The following is a 19,290-nucleotide window of genomic DNA, read 5'->3' on the forward strand; positions in this document are numbered from 1 at the left end:
CAGGAAACAAAACGCGGTGGGAAGCTTGGTGGAGGCGCACCCGCGTTGCGGCCACATCTGCACAGCAGCGCTGTGCAGGGCCGGACTGGGCACTCCCGGGTACGGGGCAGGCAGGACAATGAGCGGGTCTAGAAGGGATCTTCGTGTCCTCCATCCCCGAGGCGGGGATGGAGCCTCGCTCCAGGCTGACAGTGGACACCCATCTCCGGGACAGCCGTCGTATCCGGAGCGGGGATGCCAGCGCCTCAGTCGAGGCAATACTTAGTGCCGTCGCTAAACACCAGCCCCCCAAAAGTCCCTCCTGCAGTCATCCTGCCCTAATCCTGTCCTGCGCCCCCACTGCTGTGCCCCGTTGCCCCGCGGCCCTGAGGTCTGCGGTCGCGGATGATGTTTACGGGGCTGCTCGGGTCTAGGGGCTACTGCAGGCCGGGAGGGGGGATGTCGGGCTGCGCTTCATAGGACCTTGGAAATTGTAATTACTACTAAAATAAAACTCGGAGAACTCTAAATCATTCATTATCACCTATATAATTACTCTTCTAATTAGCTTGACACGCCGCTTCATCAGGATTAATACGACGTCTTGTCACTGGCACTTCCCATTATTCTGACATTTAGCCGGGGAACCGTCCCGGGAACACCGGATGATGCTCTCCGGGGGATCCGATCCGACGACCGGGGAGTCGAGGCCCGACGGGGCGGCGGCGGCGGCGGGGACGGGCCCGGGAGGGAGCGAGGGCGCGCCCCCCCCCGCCCGCGTCCGTCCCCGCTGCCGCCACCGATTGGCTGCGGCCCGCGCTGCGTCAGCCCCCTCTCGGCCCTGCGCCAATGGGGGCGGGCGGCGGCGGCGGCAAAAGCCCGGGTTTATAATAAACGGCGGGGGGGACGCGGCGGCTGTGACGTCACGGGGGGAGTCGCCGCCGCCGAGAGGAGCTCGGTGGGCACGGGCGGGCGCGCCGCAGTGGCCGGTGTCCGCCCCGCTCCGCGCCCGCAACTTCCCGCAACAAAGTTGGTGAGCGGCGAAGCGGCCCGGCGGCGATGTGGGGCTCGGCGGGGGCCCCGAGTTAGTGTCGAGCGCGCCGCCGGTGCGCGGGTTGGGGTAACCCGGTTCCGCCCCTCATCCCTTCTCCTCCGCCCCCGGTGAGAGACCCCCGCGGCCGCCCACGGGGATGCGGACGCGGCGCTGAGCGTTTCGCCATGGAGGGGCCGAGCGGGTCCAGCTTCGGGATAGATACGATCCTGTCGGGTGGCAGCACCGGCAGCCCCGGAGTCATGAACGGAGATTTTCGCCCCCACGGCGACGGCCGGCCGGCGGATTTTAGGAGCCAGGCCACGCCGTCCCCCTGCTCGGAAATCGACACGGTGGGGACGGCGCCCTCATCGCCCATCTCGGTGAGCATGGAGCACCCCGAGCCGCACCTGGGGGTGGCGGAGAACCTCCCGCCGCCGCCGCACCACCTCCACCTCGGCCCACACCCGCCGCCGCCACCGCCGCCGAGTTTGCAGCCGTCGCCCCCGCAGCCACCGCCGCCACAGCTGGGCTCGGCCAGCTCCGGCCCCAGGACTTCCACCTCTTCTTTTTTAATTAAGGACATTTTGGGCGACAGCAAACCGCTAGCGGCGTGTGCACCTTACAGTACCAGCGTCCCCTCTCCCCACCATACTCCCAAGCAGGAGGGCAGCGCGGCACCGGAGAGCTTCAGGCCCAAACTCGAGCAGGAGGACGGTAAAGCCAAGCTCGACAAGCGCGACGACACGCAGGGGGACATCAAATGCCACGGTGAGTACGGCGCGGCCCGGCTCCGCACCGGCTCGGCCGCCGGTACAACCGGAGCCGCGGTGCTCGGCCGCCCTGGTGGAACGAAAATCGGGGAGAAAATCTGCGGCAGGAGCGCTCGCTCTGCCGGGGCCGCTCCGTGATCCTCGCTACCGCGGGGATAAGGTCGGTAGGAAATGAAATTAAATCAAATCGCTTTTAAAAAAAATTCTTTTTCTTTTTTTCCCTTTTTTAAATTTTAATTTTAATATGTTGGTCTTTCCTCTTTTTTTTTTTTTTTTAATTTGGCTTCTCCGTTTTTAAAGAAATAGCCCGAGCAGTGGGATCACATGGGAAATCAGACTGTATTTATTTTTAATGCAAATGCACATAAATGATTCTCTGGCTTTCTAAGAACCGGCGGCTCAGCTGCAGTTACTGCATTCAGCCTTTTTCTTTATGCTTATTCTCTCTAAAATTAAGATGAAAAATTCTACTTCCCTAGTCAACAGCAAATAAGTGGGAAAAAAAAAAAAAAAAAGAACAAACCAAACGCAAACAAACCCACCTAACTTTTAATTAAAAATAGAATAATAACAACAACAACAACAACTCGGCCCGCGCTCGGCGTGGTGAGATGTGAGGGCTTTGTGCGTTTGGCAAAACCCTCGAGTTTTCCCTGCGCCGGGGTAGAAGGTTTATTTTTCCATCTTATTTTTTTTTTTTTTTTTTTTCAATTAGGAATTTTTTGCTGATGGGGAAGCCCCCGCCGTGCGGGGTTCGGAAGTGAAAATAGCTATATGTGCGTGGGAAGGGGAAAGGAGGAAAAGAGTGAGGAAAGGCAAGCAGGGAGAGGGTAAATTTTCCCTGTGGTGTCGGCGGAGCTGTGCTTCTCGCCGGCAGCCCGGTGAAGCCGAGAGGCAACAGGACAAATTTTCCTAATTTTGCTCAATTGAGCTATTTTCGCCAGGCTCAGAGCGGCGCGGTGCCCGCCAGTGCAGCTCATTTTGCTCCTTTAGCATTAGCATACGAGTGCCCAAACCAGATGTACAGTCTGGTCTGGCCATTTTTGTGTGCACCAACCTCCCCAGTGGGTCAATTAGGGAGATTATTGTTCTTCCTGCGGGGAAGATCAAGGAGCGCCACAAACTGGGGCCCGAGTGGAGCCGGATTGACAGATCGATTTCCCGGCGTTTCGGGCCGGGGGGAGAGGGCAGAAAATAACGAAAGCCCTGTAGTTGGGAAACGGAGAGCGGGAATCCCGCTGTTCCCCGGACGGGCTCGCCGCCACCGCCCCCCGCCATAACTGACCGTGTCCCGGACAGGTCCCCGGGGAGGGGGCGGCGGGGCCCGGTAACCGGGGCGGGGCGGGCGCCGAGCCGGTGTCCCGCCGGTCCTCACCGCTCTTGGGCTCGCTCACAGGGACAAAGGAGGAGGGCGACCGGGAGATCAGCAGCAGCCGGGACAGCCCGCCAGTGCGGGCCAAGAAGCCTCGGAAGGCACGAACAGCCTTCTCCGACCATCAGCTCAACCAGCTGGAGCGCAGCTTCGAGCGGCAGAAGTACCTGAGCGTGCAGGACCGCATGGACTTGGCCGCCGCCCTCAACCTCACCGACACGCAGGTCAAAACCTGGTACCAGAACCGGAGGTAAGGCGGGCCCCGTCAGGGCGGCGGCCCCGGGGAGCCGGGGGCGGGCTCACGCCTCTGGGTTTCTGCCCGCGGGAGCCCGGGGTGGTGTGGGGAGCTCCCGGCTGCTGCCCCGCGCCCTCCCCGGCGGTGGGCTGGGGGGTCCGGCTCCTGTCAACGCTGCCGTAATTTTCTGTCTCATTACATACGGTTGCAGCCACCCTAATTCTGTCGCAAACCATTAGTGTCAGCGCGTTGCGATCTAACCGCGTACCGCGGTTATTAATTTGGCCGGAGTCGCCGTATGCATGTGTGGGGGGTGCGGGGCTCGGAGGGGAAAGCGGGCAGAGCCGGGAAGATGGCACCGTGCGCGGGCCCACGGGGACAGTGCGCTCCGTCGGGGCCCGGCCCGCCGCCCGCGGAAGCTCCGCCGCGGCGCCGCCCTGCAGCCTCTTGCTCCCCCCGGCAGGACCAAGTGGAAGCGACAGACGGCGGTGGGCCTGGAGCTGCTGGCCGAGGCCGGGAACTACTCAGCGCTGCAGCGGATGTTCCCCTCGCCCTATTTCTATCACCCCAGCCTGCTGGGCAGCATGGACAGCACGACGGCAGCTGCGGCGGCCGCAGCCATGTACAGCAGCATGTACCGGACTCCCCCCGCGCCGCACCCCCAGCTCCAGCGGCCGCTGGTGCCGCGGGTGCTGATCCACGGGCTGGGGCCCGGCGGGCAGCCGGCCCTCAACCCCCTGGCCAACCCCATGCCCGGCACCCCGCACCCCCGGTGAAACGGCACCGCGGTCCCCGCAACGAGCCCTTCCCCTCCCCGTCCCCAAACAAGCCCCAGCACCGCAGAGGAGGAAGCGAGGGGAAGCCGAGGGGCAGGAGCTTCTGCAGGCAGTCACCGGCCACCGAGGGAGGCGATCAGTCAGAGCAGGGACTCTTGAAACGTGAACCCAGAGCCGAGCCCGTAAGTGAAACGACCACACGCGGGGGAAGGCGGGCAGAGCCGCGGGGCGACCCGCCGACCTCGGCTCCTGCGAGGCAGGACTTGGAGCTCGGAGAGAGAGTCACGGAGGGGGTGGAGGAGAGGGAGAGGGAGCCGAGCCCGAGCCCGAGCCCGAGCCCGCCGGAGAGACTAACGGCTGCGGAGGACAGAGGGAATGAGAGCGCCTCGACCCCCGAGCGGCGGAGAAGACCGGGGGAACGGAGAACTTTGCACTGATTTTTCTCATTACCATTTTTTTTTTTTTTTACTTATTGAAAAGTGGCATGCTCCCTAATGCGAACAGAATTGTACAGACCGAGTGCTGAGTGCTATATCATATTTATTATATGTCGTCCAAAAAAAGGAGAAAAAAAATCACTTCTATACGTTAGTTTAAAACGAACAAACGTGGTTCTTCCCTATCCCTTTTCATGTCTTTTTGGATTCAGTAAAATAAATGCTTAGATGACAAAATATAGATTTTTTTTTTTTGTGATTGAAAAATCACAGGGAAAAAAAAGGACAAAAAAAAATAAACTTTATCTTTTTTTTAACAAACGCGAAAATTCAAGGTAGCTAATTTCCCCGTGACGAGAACTCAAGAAATTCGGAGTAGAAAAGGCAGATGCCACTTTTTTTTTTTAATATTATATTGATATTATATTGAATATATTTTGAATTTTAGGCTCGTTGTTTCTTAACAGGCGCTGTTTTTCCCTATCTGTATTTTAAAGGAAAATCAAATCCCCCGCAGGTGTGGAGCCCCTTGCTGTTATTTTAAGCACCTGGGCAGGGCGGTAACGGGTAGTGGCTCTGGCCCCTTGGGGGCGGGTGCGGCGGGGCCGTGCAGAGCCTGGGGACGCGGCCCCGGCCCGGCAGCTGTGTCCGCACGGAGCGGGGACGGGCAGGGAGCGCCGGCGGTCGGGGTGAGTAACGACGGGAAACAGGCAGGGAGGGCGGAGGGGTCCCGGCGGACACGGAGCTCCCGAGCCCCGCTGGCCTTTGAACTTTACTACTGTGTGTGCCCGTTCCCCCTCCCCATCCCTTCCCCTGGCAGCTTCCCTGCCGAGCGCCTCCTTGCCGGTGCCGGCGTGGCCGCCCGGCCGTCCCGCGGGGGCAGAGGGGCTGCGGGTCGGGACTGGGGGCTGTGACCCTCCTCTGGACTCCGGGGACGGCTCTGTCCCCAGCCGCTGGAGGTGAACACCCCTCTGCGAAATTAGAAAGTTATACAGCAATTACCTATAAAACATTCATAAAGTCCCATATTATCCTCTCCTCTGAGGGTTTGGCGCTTCGTTGTTTTTTTTTTTTTTTTTTCCCTCTCTCTATTTTTTTTTTGCTCGTGGGTCCCCTTTCTTTTAAGATAGAAGGAAAAAAAATCCCGAAAAAAGGAAAAGAGAAGCCTCCGGGCACGTTTATTTGGGCTTTGCTAATTAGCGAGCGGCTTGCTGATTTCTGTGCTAATAAATTCGCGTTAAAACCATATTGACCTTTGCCTTGATCTAACAAAAGGGGAGCGGGTCGGGAACGCCCACTTCGGTTTTTGCCCGTGTTGCGGCGGCTGCTGAGAATTCCCCCGCGCCTTCGCCGTGGCCCCCGGGTCCCCCCCACCGGAACGGACCGGAGGCGGAACCCTGAGTGGCCCGAGCGTTCCGGCCGCCCCGCATCGCCGCCGAACTTTTCCCGGGAAACCCATCCTGTGCGGGCTGGGGATGGAGGTAGGAAATTTGGACTCGTTAGGGCCTTTTCCGCAGTCTAAGCAACAAATCTTTCCTAAAGGAGGAAATGCAGCTGGAAAAGCTAGCCTCAGCTTGTTGTTCTCGATGGCTCGGTTTTGACTGCAGAAACTCGCTGAAAAGTAGTGAGAACAAGGAAGGAAAGTTCATGCAAAATAGATGAGTGTCCCCCTCACGAGCAGGGCCTGCCGCGGGGTGTCCACCGGGGGAGGAGGGAGTTCTTGGTGCTTTGGGTACGGCAGCAGACAGGAGCGAGGGGGGCTGGGGGCTGCCGGTGTCGTGCAGGACGGTGTCTAAACCAGGGGTGCCGGAGGAGGGGGGCGAGGGACTGCTACCTCCCCTGAAACATATTTCCAGACCCAACTGAAAAGTGTGTGTAAACTGGAGGGGGTTTGGGGCAAGAATCGCCCTCTTTCACTCTTCTTTTCCCCGTGTGGGAAGTAGGGCGGCAAACGTAAGTTCTTCATTTGTCCCGCTGCCCGTTCGCGCCGTGATAGAGCCGAGCCAAAGTCAGGCTGCTCTTAAATTGCTCGGCCGGGTCGCCTGGCTGTAAGGTTGTAGGAACAGGTTTCGTTGCCTCTTTGACAGCCCCGGCACGCTGCTCCGCATTACAGCGCGCTGCGGCAGGACAAAGAGCCGGGCGCCCGGCCGGGATGCGGGGCTGCCTCCCGCCGCCCTGTCCAGCGCAGCACGGCCCGGGGCCGGGCACTCGGCGCCGTTGGCCGTGCCGCTTTCCCGGCCGCGGCCATCGGGTTTCTCCACTTTCCGTTCCCGGACAGCTCCTTCCGCCGCGACCGCCCCAGACTTGGTGCGAAGCTGCTGAGTTACCGCCGTCTCGGTCCCTCTCCAGCCTTTGCCCTTGCCTAGGCCAGGACCTGCTCTCGGCCCTGGAAGTGGTTGTGAACAAACAACCAAGCTCGTCTGTTGCCAGACGAACGGGACGGGCTCTCTCAGCCTCAAACAGCGGGAAATACCGGCACCCGCTGGAAAAGACGTGGCTGTTGGGGAGCTGAGCATGGAAGCAGCCCATGAGGCTGTAGCAGGGCTGTCTGTACGCGAGGGACCGCGGCAGCCCGCGGGGTGGCCGGGAGTGAGAGCTCTCCCCGTGCCGGACACTGGCTCGCAAGGAACGGGGCGATTCCGGCCCCTGCAGCCGCGGGGCCGCCTGCACCGAGCCGGGCGGCTGCGGCCCCGCCCGCCCTCAGCACCACGGACAGCTCCGGGAGGCGCGGGCTGCCCGGCCTCGGGACGGCGGGCGGGCGGCGCGGCAGGCTCCCCTCCAGCCTCCTTCCCCGGCGGTGCCGGCGGGCGATGGCGAAGATGAAGGAGGCTGGCACAGCCCCCTGCTGCCGCAGCGCTGCCCGTCTCGCCTCCCCGCCACCCAGCGCCTGGGAGAGTCCCTGTCCCAGCCTGGCCCTTCGGCCCCGAGCGCTGGCTGCCTCCCCAAGGCTTTGCGCCGGGTTTGGGCTTTGCCCGCGCACCGGCAGACGGCTTTAAAAATGAGACAGGGCCGCTGCCCTTCTCCCGTGTCGTTTCGCTCCGGATTGACACCGGCGTGTCTGCCATGAGAGCCAGGAGACCCTTTGGACACCCTGTGCTCGGTTCCCCTTTAGTTTGTTTCTTCTGGGCAGTGCTGTGTGCTTTGCAAGTGGGGACAGCACAGGAAGCTCCTTCGATGAAGCCCTGCTGCGCTCAGACAGGTTTCGGTGGCTCGCTGAGCTCCGGCAGCAGAGCCGCGGGCAGGCTGCGCCGCTGCCCTTGGCTGATGGGCTCTCTTGAGGGATGCAGCAGCAGGATCATGTTTAATTACTTCACCTTCTCGGTGCATTAGTCTGGCCATCATTAGAGCAAAAAGGGAGAAGGGCGATTCCGCTGGGCTGGGGTACGGGATGGGCATTGCCTGTATGGCTCCAAGGGTGCTCCGAGCTTAATCTTCTTTCCCAGCCGGGCAAGCGAGTCCGGCTCAGCCGCTGGGAACCATTCAGCAGCACCGAGCGGAATTCCCTGCCGGGCCGGTTGCCCCGGTTGCGTTTAACACACCGCCCGCACGTAACGCTGTATGGGCGCTCCGGGGCTTGGCTATCACTCCTGCAGGTTTTAGTGTTTCTTGTGAGGGTGAGTTTTTAACTTTTGTTTTCTTCTGCCTTTCCAGAGTTTATCTTCCTCCTAATTCACGCCACGTTTCTGTGCAAATGCGTTTACTGATGATGTAAGTCACACTCAGTCCTTATTGCAGCCCACTCGAAAACCTCGGAAAGCCAGGACATAGAGTGAGTGCAGCTAGGCTGAACTCACCTGTGGAAAGAGCAAAAGCCTTCATAATGTAAGAAATATTCCCAGGCCGGAGGTGGTGAGCATGGGCGATGAATAACCGTTTCAGGTTGAAATTCACACGCTTTCCCCCTCCTCTATTCTGTCTTGCTGCTAAACGCACGTTTCCCGCCCGGTGATACCGCCGGGTTTCTTCCCCAGCAGCCGGTTTAGAGGGGAGCTCTGCTTGCAAGAAAACGGGGGTACAGGGAAGCTGGCCAATTAAGGGGGCTTTGCCCTCGTCCCGTGGGAGAAACAGCCTGCTCTATTTTGGCGATAGCATCGAAATGACCCCCGCGATCCCTGGAGGGGCACAGCTGATGGGGACGCAGACCCACCGGGAGCGGCGGAGGGCGGGTGTGCGACCCCCGCAGGCGCGAGCTCCCCCGTGCCCCCGGTACACGAAAAAGCCCCGAACTTCTCTCCTCCTCCCTTGGGCTGCTCCAGCCGTTCAGGGCCGTGGGGCAGCCGGAGCCCGTGCCTGTCTCTGCGTGTTTCCAGCCGGAGAGCGGGTCCGGCCAAGCGCCCATCGCATTAAAACTGCCTTTCCATATTCATATGCCCTATTTTTCACAAGTCGCTTCTATTAATGGAAGCGCACAAACGCCGGTCCTTAAAATTTGCGGATTTCAAAGGAACCCAAGCGAGGCACTTTGCGCTGGCAGCGATGGATGCGGGGCCCGGCGGGACCCCCGCGGCTCCCCCGGCGGGAGGGCGCTCGGCCGGGGGCACGGCCGCGGGTCGCCCCCGCCGCCGCACCGGGCCTCGGGATCGGCTCCCCTCCCTTCCGGCACGGGCACACCGAAGTTGTCCGCGACTGTCTTGTTCCCTCATCTCTGAGAGCCCATGTAGGGCGCTTTAATTGCCACATTTTCAAACCGAGGTAATGGTGGGGATGTCTTAGTAATTACCTTAATGAGATAACACCTTTCCTTCCCTGAACCTACTCATTATCACACTTCTTGTTCAAATTTCGACTACAAAGAGCTATACTTGTAAAAAAAAAAATAAAAGAAAGAAAAAAAAGAAAAGAGGGGGAGAGATCTCTGAAATTTGTTGGAGGTCTTGTTCCCTTAAAACGTGGATCTTTAGTATACGAACAGAGAACTGTACCTCTGTACCTAGTTCTGGGAAAGGTTGGCTAGAACATCTGGGGTACCCCTTAATTATTCTTGGTTGATGTCTTTAGTTTGACCTGTAGGGATGCAAGGGTGTCAAAGTGATGAATTTTAAGATGTTGGGCTGTGAAGACGTGCAGCTGCAAGACTGATGGGTTTAGGAAGGGAATGGTAACAAGGTTAGCTGCATGTGAAGTGTGAATTGAGATTTTTGCAAAGAGACTGTGATTGCAGATGGGCATAATGTTGTACCCTTGCATGAAATCTTGCTATTATTGTATAATGGTCAGACAGAGTGTGAAATGACTTATTACTTTACTTTTATTCTTTAATGAAGTTGGGTAGGGAAGGAGAACTACCAGGAAATCGATAGTGGTGGTGCACAAAAACTGTATGACAGGTGCTGATACATTAAATATTTATTTAGCTTATTGTCTCAAACTCCCTCCCAATATTCAGCTATTTCAGAAAGCAAACAAAAAGTACAACTAGCAGATCTAGACAGTAAAGAAGATGTGCTGAATGAGAGTAATATTTTCTTTTTCATCCTCACTTTCTGCAGTATACATGAAGTGGGCGTTTCTCTGTGGCAGCGCAGTGTATGCATCGTCTATGTAAAATATGAGACAGAGATACCTAGATTAAGGCTGTGCACACATGGTTTCTGGGTAGGTTTCCAGTTGTTTGACATGTATCTCTCTCCTAAACCTTGCAGCAGGCACGCAGAGAATTGTGCACTGTTACACTCCCATGTAAATTCAAGTGGCCTTTTCTCCAGCTTGACATGAATGTGCAAATATCTCTCACTTTTTCCATACCAAGCCCAGGTGTCCTCATGGGTGGTATCATTCTAAAAACATGCAGGACAACATCTGCCTCTGAATTTGCACAGCAGTGTGTGGGTACATCTGGGCGTCTGGGGTGGGTGGGCAGCTTAGCCAACATCTCATGACTTGTTTCACACTTGTTCAGGGTAAAACACCTTTACAAACATTTGGTTCAATTGTTCACCTGCTCTGGTATTGATGAATACAGAGTGAGAAAAAGGAACTGGAGCTGCTCTCTCAGAATAATGTCCTTAAAAAGAGAATTTCCCAGGTGACCGGCCTCAGGATGCCACCACTGAGAACAGTTTGGCAAATCCTGAGTTTAGTGGGTTGTCTCAGAGATCAGCTTCATCTCACTGTTTGAATACACATGGTGGAGGTGCAGCTTCTTGTATGCCTTCCCCTCTGGAAGGCTCAAAGAGTTTCTCAGCCAGCACCTCTCCTGCAATTCCCTCCCCAGACCTTGTCCCCACATTCAGCACAACCCTTTGCTGACAGTGTGTCTGTGAGTTTTTGCCCTATATTGTCTATGGAGTCTGGCACTGTTACATTTTAATCTGAGGTCAGGAAGAACAGGGGAAATGAAGCAAGCTTGGGAATAATTGCCTACCCTCTTCTGCGTTAGCATACAGGGTAATAATGCTGGCAGGATTGTGTGAAACACAAAATACATCTGAGGTGTCATCTTGGTCCTTACAATAGTCTTTCAGGTTTCCTTCTCATATTCTTGCCTCAACATCTGAACAAGTAGTGCTTCAGGCTTGAAGCTTGTTTCTGTTGAGTCAGACTCTGTTGTAGGGTTTGTTTAAAGCAGGACTTGATGAAACAGCAACAAAAATAGAGTGAGGGGCAGAAATGGTCCCGTCATGACACTAAAGGGCTTGGAGTAGATCCCTGTCAGGTTTATAGCCCACTAGACTAGCAGGAATGTTGTAGCTTTAAATACTTTTGTTTCATTATGTGAAGATTTAACAAGAAAAATTCCTGAAATTTTTAAGAACTGCCTGGTAGAAATGATGAAACATATGAGAACATAGAAGGGTGGGATGCCACTGCTACCCCAGCACTGTAAAAGGAACAGGCATCTTCCCTCCAACTGCTGCTCTAAAGCAGGAAAAAGCAATATTGAAATGAAGGCTGCCAAAAAAGCCTGTTTTGGGGATTTGCCACAGGTAATTTGGCTGGATCCTGTGGATTCAAGTACCATCATTATCCCTATACCAAAATAATGTACTTTTTCTGGACTAGGAATTCTGAAATAAGGTTGGATTAATATTTCTTCGGACACATCGTGGGGTCTGTGGAAAAAGCAGCAAAGCATGTGTCTCCAATGGAGCCCCAGTATAGGCAGAGACAGCTCAATCCATATTATATCCTGTGAGTCTAAAAACTAGTGAGCTTTTCTACCTAAACAGTGGGAGGCAAGGTAAGCACACTGGCAACTTTTTATTTATTTCACTCGTCTGAAGTCTTTTTTCCCCCCTTTACTTTCCTCCCTTTCTCCTTTCCCTCTTTCTCTTTCCTTTTGTCTCCACCCCAGTCTGTTTAGCCAAGCATTTGGCAGCATGCCTTGGGAATCCTGCTCACCTTTCCTGGCCACTGGTGGTGGCCACGGGCAGCGTGCCTTAAGCAGCACATGGATGCATGGTTTGGGCAGTGCAGCACAAAGTGAGTGTAGCAAAGCTGTGCCTCTTCCATGGAGACTAAGCTCATTACAGTACAGTAAAGCTCTAAAGCATGCTTAACCTCCCCAGTCTCGGGTGTTGTATCCCAAATCTACTGCAGAGCATGGACACCCCAATTAGCACTTACAATGCACTGTTGACATTTCTCTGGGCCAGCCCAACAGGAATAATTAGATGTGATATCTAACACAAAGTCATTTTTTTCCCCAGCAGAGGGTATACTGCAAAATGAAAGCAACATCTACTGCAAGAGCACTTGGCCAGATTTGGCTCTTACATCCAGTGTCATCTCTGCAGTGTAACTCAGCTGGCCTCTCCAGCTGTACACTGCTGCCAGGCTGACCTGCTGGGGTTAGTGCTGGGCCTAAACCTCTGGATGGGCTGCACAGGAAAGCTGGCTTACACAGCTCAGGCTGGGGTTAGAGCTGGGCCTGAAGCTCTGGATGGGCTGCACAGGAAAGCTGGCTTACACAGCTCAGGCTGGGGTTAGAGCTGGGCCTGAAGCTCTGGATGGGCTGCACAGGAAAGCTGGCTTACACAGCTCAGGCTCAGGAAAGCTGCTGCACAGCACCCTATAAGGATCTTTCCATTAGGAGATGCAGCATGGGTGGAAACTTGCTCAGCATAAGACCTTCTCATGCTGGAAATGTTGGCAGGTGACTGTGAGGCTGGTCCCACTTTAGTTTCAAGCTCCCGTCCCACTGCACACCAATGGAAAGGCTGGCTTAGGACTAGGCCAAGTGTTACTGACTGAACATTGTTTGTGGCAGTGGTTTGCAGGATAGCAGGGCTAGGACTGTGTTATCATACATCCCATAGCAGCAAGCCAGAAAGCCTATGGAAAATATATGTGACAGTAAATAGGAAAGAGCTCTCTGCTGCAGTGCAGCAGGCTGTCCTCTGACACTGCTAATTGCAGCAACACTTTGAAAATGTAAGTGTATGTAGTGAGTATTCCTACTTGGGTTTGCTACCATTGCTTGCCTAATTTCATGCATTGCAAACAGAAACTTGGAAAGAACTTGGCAGAGTGAAGAGGATATAAAAATGATAATTTTTCATGTAATAGAGATCACATAGAGATTTCCTTTGTAGTTCACAGCATTTCCATTCCAAGATGCTTGGAGAATTGAAGCATACAAATAGAGAAAAATCTGCAAAGTGTTGTCAGGTATTATTTATGTATTATTATTTTTGTTGGAAAAGACATGTAAATATAAAGAATTAGAAAACGGAGCTACTAAAATAAATTATAGTGGAACCCACAATAAATCTAACATGAGAATAAAAGTATAATGAAAACATATTTTCTTCAGCATAAATACAAATCCTGTCTGCATGCTAAAGCCCTATTAATTGGATACTTACTACAGGAATAAATCTTTAAATGTGTAAAAAAAATCTTTCTGCTCTGTGATGAAATATAAATATCACCAGATTTATTAAAGAAAAAATTCTGCTAAATGACTACTTCTCTTACATACTAATTTATGCTTATGCTGCATCTGAAAGAACTCATCCTGATGTGAATATCAGCTAAATGAATGAAGCTGTAAAAGAAAAAAGGTTTAATGTGCATGATGAGAAGTTGCTTATATCAGGCACGGCAGGTTTCAATGAAGTTTTATATTATGAAGTAGAGAAAAGGTGATAGTCTCTTAAGAGACATAATATTTATCCCATGAGTGACATAATAGTTCATAACTCACCAGAGAACAAGGCTCAAGTGAGTCATATATATTTTATGCCACAATTGGGATTAATACTGTACTTCAGAAAGGGATGCATAACCTATTCTATTTATATGGAGAGGTGGTTTAAAATTCACCCTCTTCCCTCAGCCTTTCTTCTACCCTTTGGGATCAAAGTACAAGACTGGGACTTGAAAAGAATGGGTGAGGATGTTGGGTGAGAAACAGATAATGCATCAAGGAACTGCTACAGCATCATCATTTGCCAGGAGCTGCCCTGGCACGGCATTTGAAAATTCTGACTTTCTAGTGAGAGTGGCCCAGAGGAAGAGGCTAGCCCTGAGCTGCTGCACTGTAGGGTTTTTTATTGGCTGACCTTGGTGTTTTGGTGGCAAGGCAGGAGATGCTGGCTTCAGTCTCTGCTTGCAGCCTCCATAGTAGAATTCAGTTGCCCCAAATTCCTTCTGCAATGTCACTGTTTTGTCACTGTCCTCATCAGGGTGCATTTGTCAGGATGCAGTGCAGGGAAAGGGGCATCCCAGGGGGATGCTCACCTCACTCTTGCCTGTCAAAAGGCACAACCCTTTGGGGTATTTGCTCCTTTTCTATACATCACAAATGGGATGTTCAGAGACAGTAGATGTGGTGTTAAATTCTTGTCTTGGGAAAATCCCATGTTTCACTCCATTGAAGGCCTGTTGTAGTCTTTTGGATGGTTTCCTGAAATGTGGCTTAGAGCAGAAATTTAAAACACAAGTTTGTTGCATTCCAAAGAAAAAGCTTCTCTTAAATTGTATCCAAAGAGTTGGGGCCTAATTCTCCTCATCAGCAAAATTGCTGGGAAAAACAAAAGCTGCTGAAGTTCTGGAGGCAGCATGTGGCAATTTGGAAAAATTCCTTTACCTAGGCTGAGGGATGATAGTGGAGGTCAAGGTGTCACTGGGAACCAAGCTGCCTATGCCCAGAGAACCCTTAGTGTTTCTGACGAGACCTCACTTATGCTCCTTCCATGCCAATGTCCACTTCTGGTCAGTGATCTCACCATAAGATATTGAGATAAGCCAGCTGAGGACAAGAGATTTAACAGGAAAACCAATTATGTCCTCCCTGATTTTGAAGAGATTTTTTTGGGCAGAACGAGATAAAACAGGATGAAGGTATCTAAGTGTTGGAAGGGAGGATGTAATTTGGGACAACACTGCAGAGATGCATGGGGAGGTTTGGCTGGAGAAGGGTTTACTCTCAGCACTCTGCTGTTGCTGAGGAGCCTTGGTCTGGCTGGGAGGATCAAGCCAGGCTTGCAGTGTGGGGCTGTGCTGGCAGGATGTGCATCAGGGCAAAATGAGCTGAAATTGGGAACCCTGCCACTTCCATGGACCCATCAGGCCCATAGAGAAATCCAGGGCTCCTCATGTGGGGGTCATGTTTGTTTACATTGGGATCTGCCTCTTGTATTTTTAATATACTGGTTACCCACACTGCCTGTCTACCTGTAAAGAGGGATGGGGTGTGCAAGCATGCCCAAGGCAGCCCACGGTGCCCTCCTGGTGCCAGTGGAGGAGAGAGCTGCAAAGCAGCAGCAGTACTTTTGGGATATGGGAAAACAGTCTGAGGGGATCTGAGACTCATCCAGAGTCCTCTCTGTTTTTTTTTTTTTTCCTCCATAATGTTATAAAGGGCTTGGGTTAGCCCCAGGTTCCCCAGAACTGCATTTTTATTTTCTTGATGAGGTCATAGCAGAAGCTGTAAGGTGTTACCTGCCTTGTTACAAAGATCTCAGTGAACAAATGATTCCTGCCTTCCACCACCTCTGGGGAGGAGCAGGGGCACCCAAAGAGTTGGGTCTGCCCTCGGCACTGTGGGTCTTCCCTTGCCCTTGAGCTGGCAGCTTGTATAGGTGTAGAGATCAGAAAGACTGATAGTTAAATCTACTGCTTTTGATGGGGGCTCAAAAGGTCTCATTGCCTCTTTCACTGCTCTCACTTTTACATAAAATAATGCACTCAGCCATATAAGTATTGGCATTTTTGAGGCATCTCTTTCTTTGCTAGCTCTCCTGGCAAAGTACAGGGAGTTTGTGAGCTTTTTTAAACTAGCGTGGATGAGCTGATTCACTAGAATTTTAATCTCTGGTGAAAATCTTGCAGTAGCAGTAGTAGGCATTAAAAGGAAGTTAAAAATTATTTTCTTCATGATCCTGCACACAAACAATGGTAAATAATATTTCAAAGGGCTGTCTTTGTTTGAGCTACCAGTATTGAAGTGGGATCTTTTGTAATAAACTACTACTGTCTGTATAATAGTAATATGCTTAAATGATACATAAGCACAATTTTCCAAGTACTCTTAGCAGAAAGCATTTTATACCACATGGTTGTTTTATTGTGCGCATTACTGTGATTGTTACAAACCCTTGCCAATGAATGACAAATTTACATACACATCATGTCAGCCGGCAATATTTTGCAGCCTTAATTGCTTTAGCTTCAGGCATTCTGTGTCGAAATAGAGTGTTTTACGTCCTGCAAGTTGCTCTGTTTCTTTGCAACAGTTAAATTATTCTGTAATTTGCCTGTTTTCCTTCTAATGCATTGTCCATTAAGTCACTTAATAATTTATGGTGTAAAAATGCATGATGCAACCTTAAACAGCATTTAAAACTATCCTGAGGTGTTTCAGTTTTTATGGCAGAAAGGCTGAAAATTTTGAAACGCTTTTGTTCAAAATATTTTTCTGATAGTTTTTGCCTGATGTAAGAACTACTTTATCCATATTTGTCTGGCCAAGTTTGGCTGACGAATTCCAAGGCTGCAATTCCTGAGAAGAGCAGCCAGTGCAGAGAGGAGGTGCAGGGGGATGAACTGTCAGCAGGTCCTGCCGGGGCAGGAGCCAGCTGTGGAGCTGATGCTGCAATGCTTCTGTACAATCATCATCCCTTACTTGTGTGAATACCCTTTTATTGTGGAACAGCCCTGTGACAGCAGCGTGCAAGGGAAGTCTAGGATTGGGTTTTCATGTGTTGCAGAAGGCCTTCAGTGTTTGCCACTGAGCTCCCAGTGAGAGGAGAAGCAACCAGGAATTGTAATTAAACCATGAATGAAAAAGAGCCTTCTATTCAGCCACTTCTACCTTTCCACCACTCTGATCTGCTGTCTGTTTATAACACAGTCTCCAGGGGCTTTATAACAAAAATTAGTGTCCAACCCACATGGCTAATCAGAATTAATATGAATGCATGGTATTCTGCTAGACAAAATCTGGTGTGAAGGTGGGTGCTCCACTTGATGCCCAGGTGGCCAACTTTCTCCTTTGGGTGAGTTGCTTCTAGGAAAGCTCTCAGGACAGAATTCTGAGCAGTTGCCATACTACATCTTGTAGGATGGAGGAACTGGAAGTGATTTCCAGGTGCATAACTCTGAAGGCTTGCAGATTGAAGGTGTTTTAACTAAACACTTTAAAATTTCCTTGCAGAAAAAGAAAGGCACAGAGGGGACAAAGACATCTAGTGCCCAGGCACAGAGGAAAGCTAATCTGGACTAAATTAACATATTTCCATATGAAGTGAGTGATGCAGATTTATCTTCTTTTCTTTAGATGTGAAACAATTATGGTCTTTTTACCATGCATTTTGTGGGGAGAAATCACTCTGAGAGAAAAGGTTTTTAGCTACCTGAAGTTTGCTGGCACAGGTCCTTTCTGTGCTGCTGCAAATATGGTTTTAGAGCCTCAAGAGTTGCAATACTTTGATACAGCCATGTTTGTACCGCTGCTCATTAGCACCGTGTCTCAGTTTCTTCTGCTGTTTGCTCTTGTAAGCCTTTCTGTCCCAGGACCCTATGCTCCTGATACATCAGTTTCCCTAAGCAAAACCAAACATCTTGTAGTCAAAAGATATGTGACATAGGGCACATACACAGACAGAGGCACTAGTCCCCTGTGAATAGTGTGTGCTTTCTTCTTTGGGTACAACATGATGTTTACCAAGAATATCTGTGAAGGGAGAAGGTCAGGTTCAGTGTGATGGTGTTGGTGGGAGTGCCTTGTGGGGGGTCCCTCCTGGGGCTCTGTGCAGCCCCTTCCATCTGTGGGTGAGGACAGCTTTCCAAATGGTACCTCAGCCATGACCTGGAGAGGTGGGAGCATTTTATATATGTGTTCAAAAGCAAGGACAATGATGGGCCAGGGAAGAAGCAGAGACAATGCCTTCTATTAGCTCCCACAGACCTGTGCTACACCTCCCTTTCTGCTCCAGTGGTTAATGTTCTTTTGGGAAGTGGATTCACTCCTTGTGAAAAATCATGAGTGTTGACTGCTAGAAAACAATCAAAAGGTAAAGAAATACAGTCTGCCATGTTCAGGTGTGTTTGCCTGGATCAGCTTACAACTCAAGTAAGCAGAAAGCCCAGTGTAAGCAGGAGCCCAGACCTGCTCCATGGCGAGGATCTGAGGTGCCTGGTTTGTTTCAGCCAGTTGAATGGGAGATGGATGGACATTTCACCTGTACCTGTCCATTGGGTACTATTTCTAGTGGCTTTGTCTTGTCCTCTACTCACAATGTCTCATCCAGAGATTGTTTACATTGGTTTCTTCTGGTTTCTGTGATTTGCAGTGCTGAACAGGTGTCTCTGAGCAAAATGCTCCTTCTCTGAGGGGTTTCATCTCTGTGTCCTGACCAGTGCCTCTGCTTCTGCCTGTTCCAGTTCTGAGAGAACTGGACCTGCATTTGGTAGTGTATTCAACTTACAAACTTCCCCAAGGCCAGAAAGTCATGGAATCACACAGGTGTATGCTGAATCTGTTCCCAGTGAGAAATCCCTGGTGGGCGGTGCCTTGGAGAAAGCTCTTTGCATAATTAGAGCTGCACACGCCATTTGCTAAGGGAGTAGAAGGAGAAATTTGCTGATTTGGCCACAAGGTTCTCAACTCTTCTTTTCACATTTAGGTTTCTGTCTTTCCCACCCCTGAAGCTCCCAATTTGGCCTGAATGCATTTTGAATTATAACAAATATCTTGATACTCACACCCCATGAATGAGGGCAGAGCACAGGGGGCAACTCCTGGCTATGTTCCTGTACTGAATTTAATTTTTCATTGATAATTAGACTCTCAGAGCCACCTGATATTTTTGACCAGCAGGAAACAAAGGCCTACTGATTGACTCCAGGGATAGATGCAAGCAGCCCCCACTGTGCTCATGCAGCGGCTTCACAAAGACTCAAAACAAGAGCTGTGGCAAATTGGCTCATCCGGCAAGTTTTGACTGGCCCATGGTGTACAAGTAGTAAATTGAGAACTGATATTTCTGAGAATTATTTATTAGCAAAGCCCAGTGTCTCACTCCCCTTGTAGTTATTCTTTGCAAACAGCTTTTTACCAGTTTGGATGAGCAAACTACAGCACGTCATCGTTTTTCTTTTCTTCGGGTAATTATTAAAAGACAGCCGAGGTCTGTTCAGACTGGCAGCAGACTGCATCTGTACCCAGCTGGGCTGATACCTTAACAGTTAGGCATTATGTGTTTAATTGTATAAAAAGATAATGGGATGCATTTGCAGGAG

General features: G+C 51.6%; 1 protein-coding gene across 1 annotated transcript; it reads left to right on the plus strand.

The window, feature by feature from the left end:
• Nucleotides 1-1,197: 1,197 nt before the first annotated feature.
• On the plus strand, nucleotides 1,198-4,165 carry BARHL2 (BarH like homeobox 2). Its single transcript, XM_063165162.1, has 3 exons — nucleotides 1,198-1,780; nucleotides 3,179-3,404; nucleotides 3,853-4,165. Exons 1-3 carry the CDS (start codon nucleotides 1,198-1,200, stop codon nucleotides 4,163-4,165), a joined length of 1,122 nt encoding a protein of 373 aa, XP_063021232.1.
• Nucleotides 4,166-19,290: the final 15,125 nt, after the last annotated feature.

Source organism: Melospiza melodia, chromosome 11, assembly GCF_035770615.1.
Source record: "Melospiza melodia melodia isolate bMelMel2 chromosome 11, bMelMel2.pri, whole genome shotgun sequence".
In the NCBI taxonomy this organism is placed as follows: domain Eukaryota; kingdom Metazoa; phylum Chordata; class Aves; order Passeriformes; family Passerellidae; genus Melospiza; species Melospiza melodia.

What these genes read in the sequence shown, in the direction of transcription:
- BARHL2 (XM_063165162.1), top strand. Translation starts at nt 1,198, where the DNA reads ATGGAGGGGCCGAGCGGGTCCAGCTTCGGGATAGATACGATCCTGTCG. An exon ending in GGGGGACATCAAATGCCACG is followed by an intron (nt 1,781 to 3,178) that starts GTGAGTACGGCG and finishes GCTCGCTCACAG; the next exon opens with GGACAAAGGAGGAGGGCGAC. An exon ending in ACCTGGTACCAGAACCGGAG is followed by an intron (nt 3,405 to 3,852) that starts GTAAGGCGGGCC and finishes TCCCCCCGGCAG; the next exon opens with GACCAAGTGGAAGCGACAGA.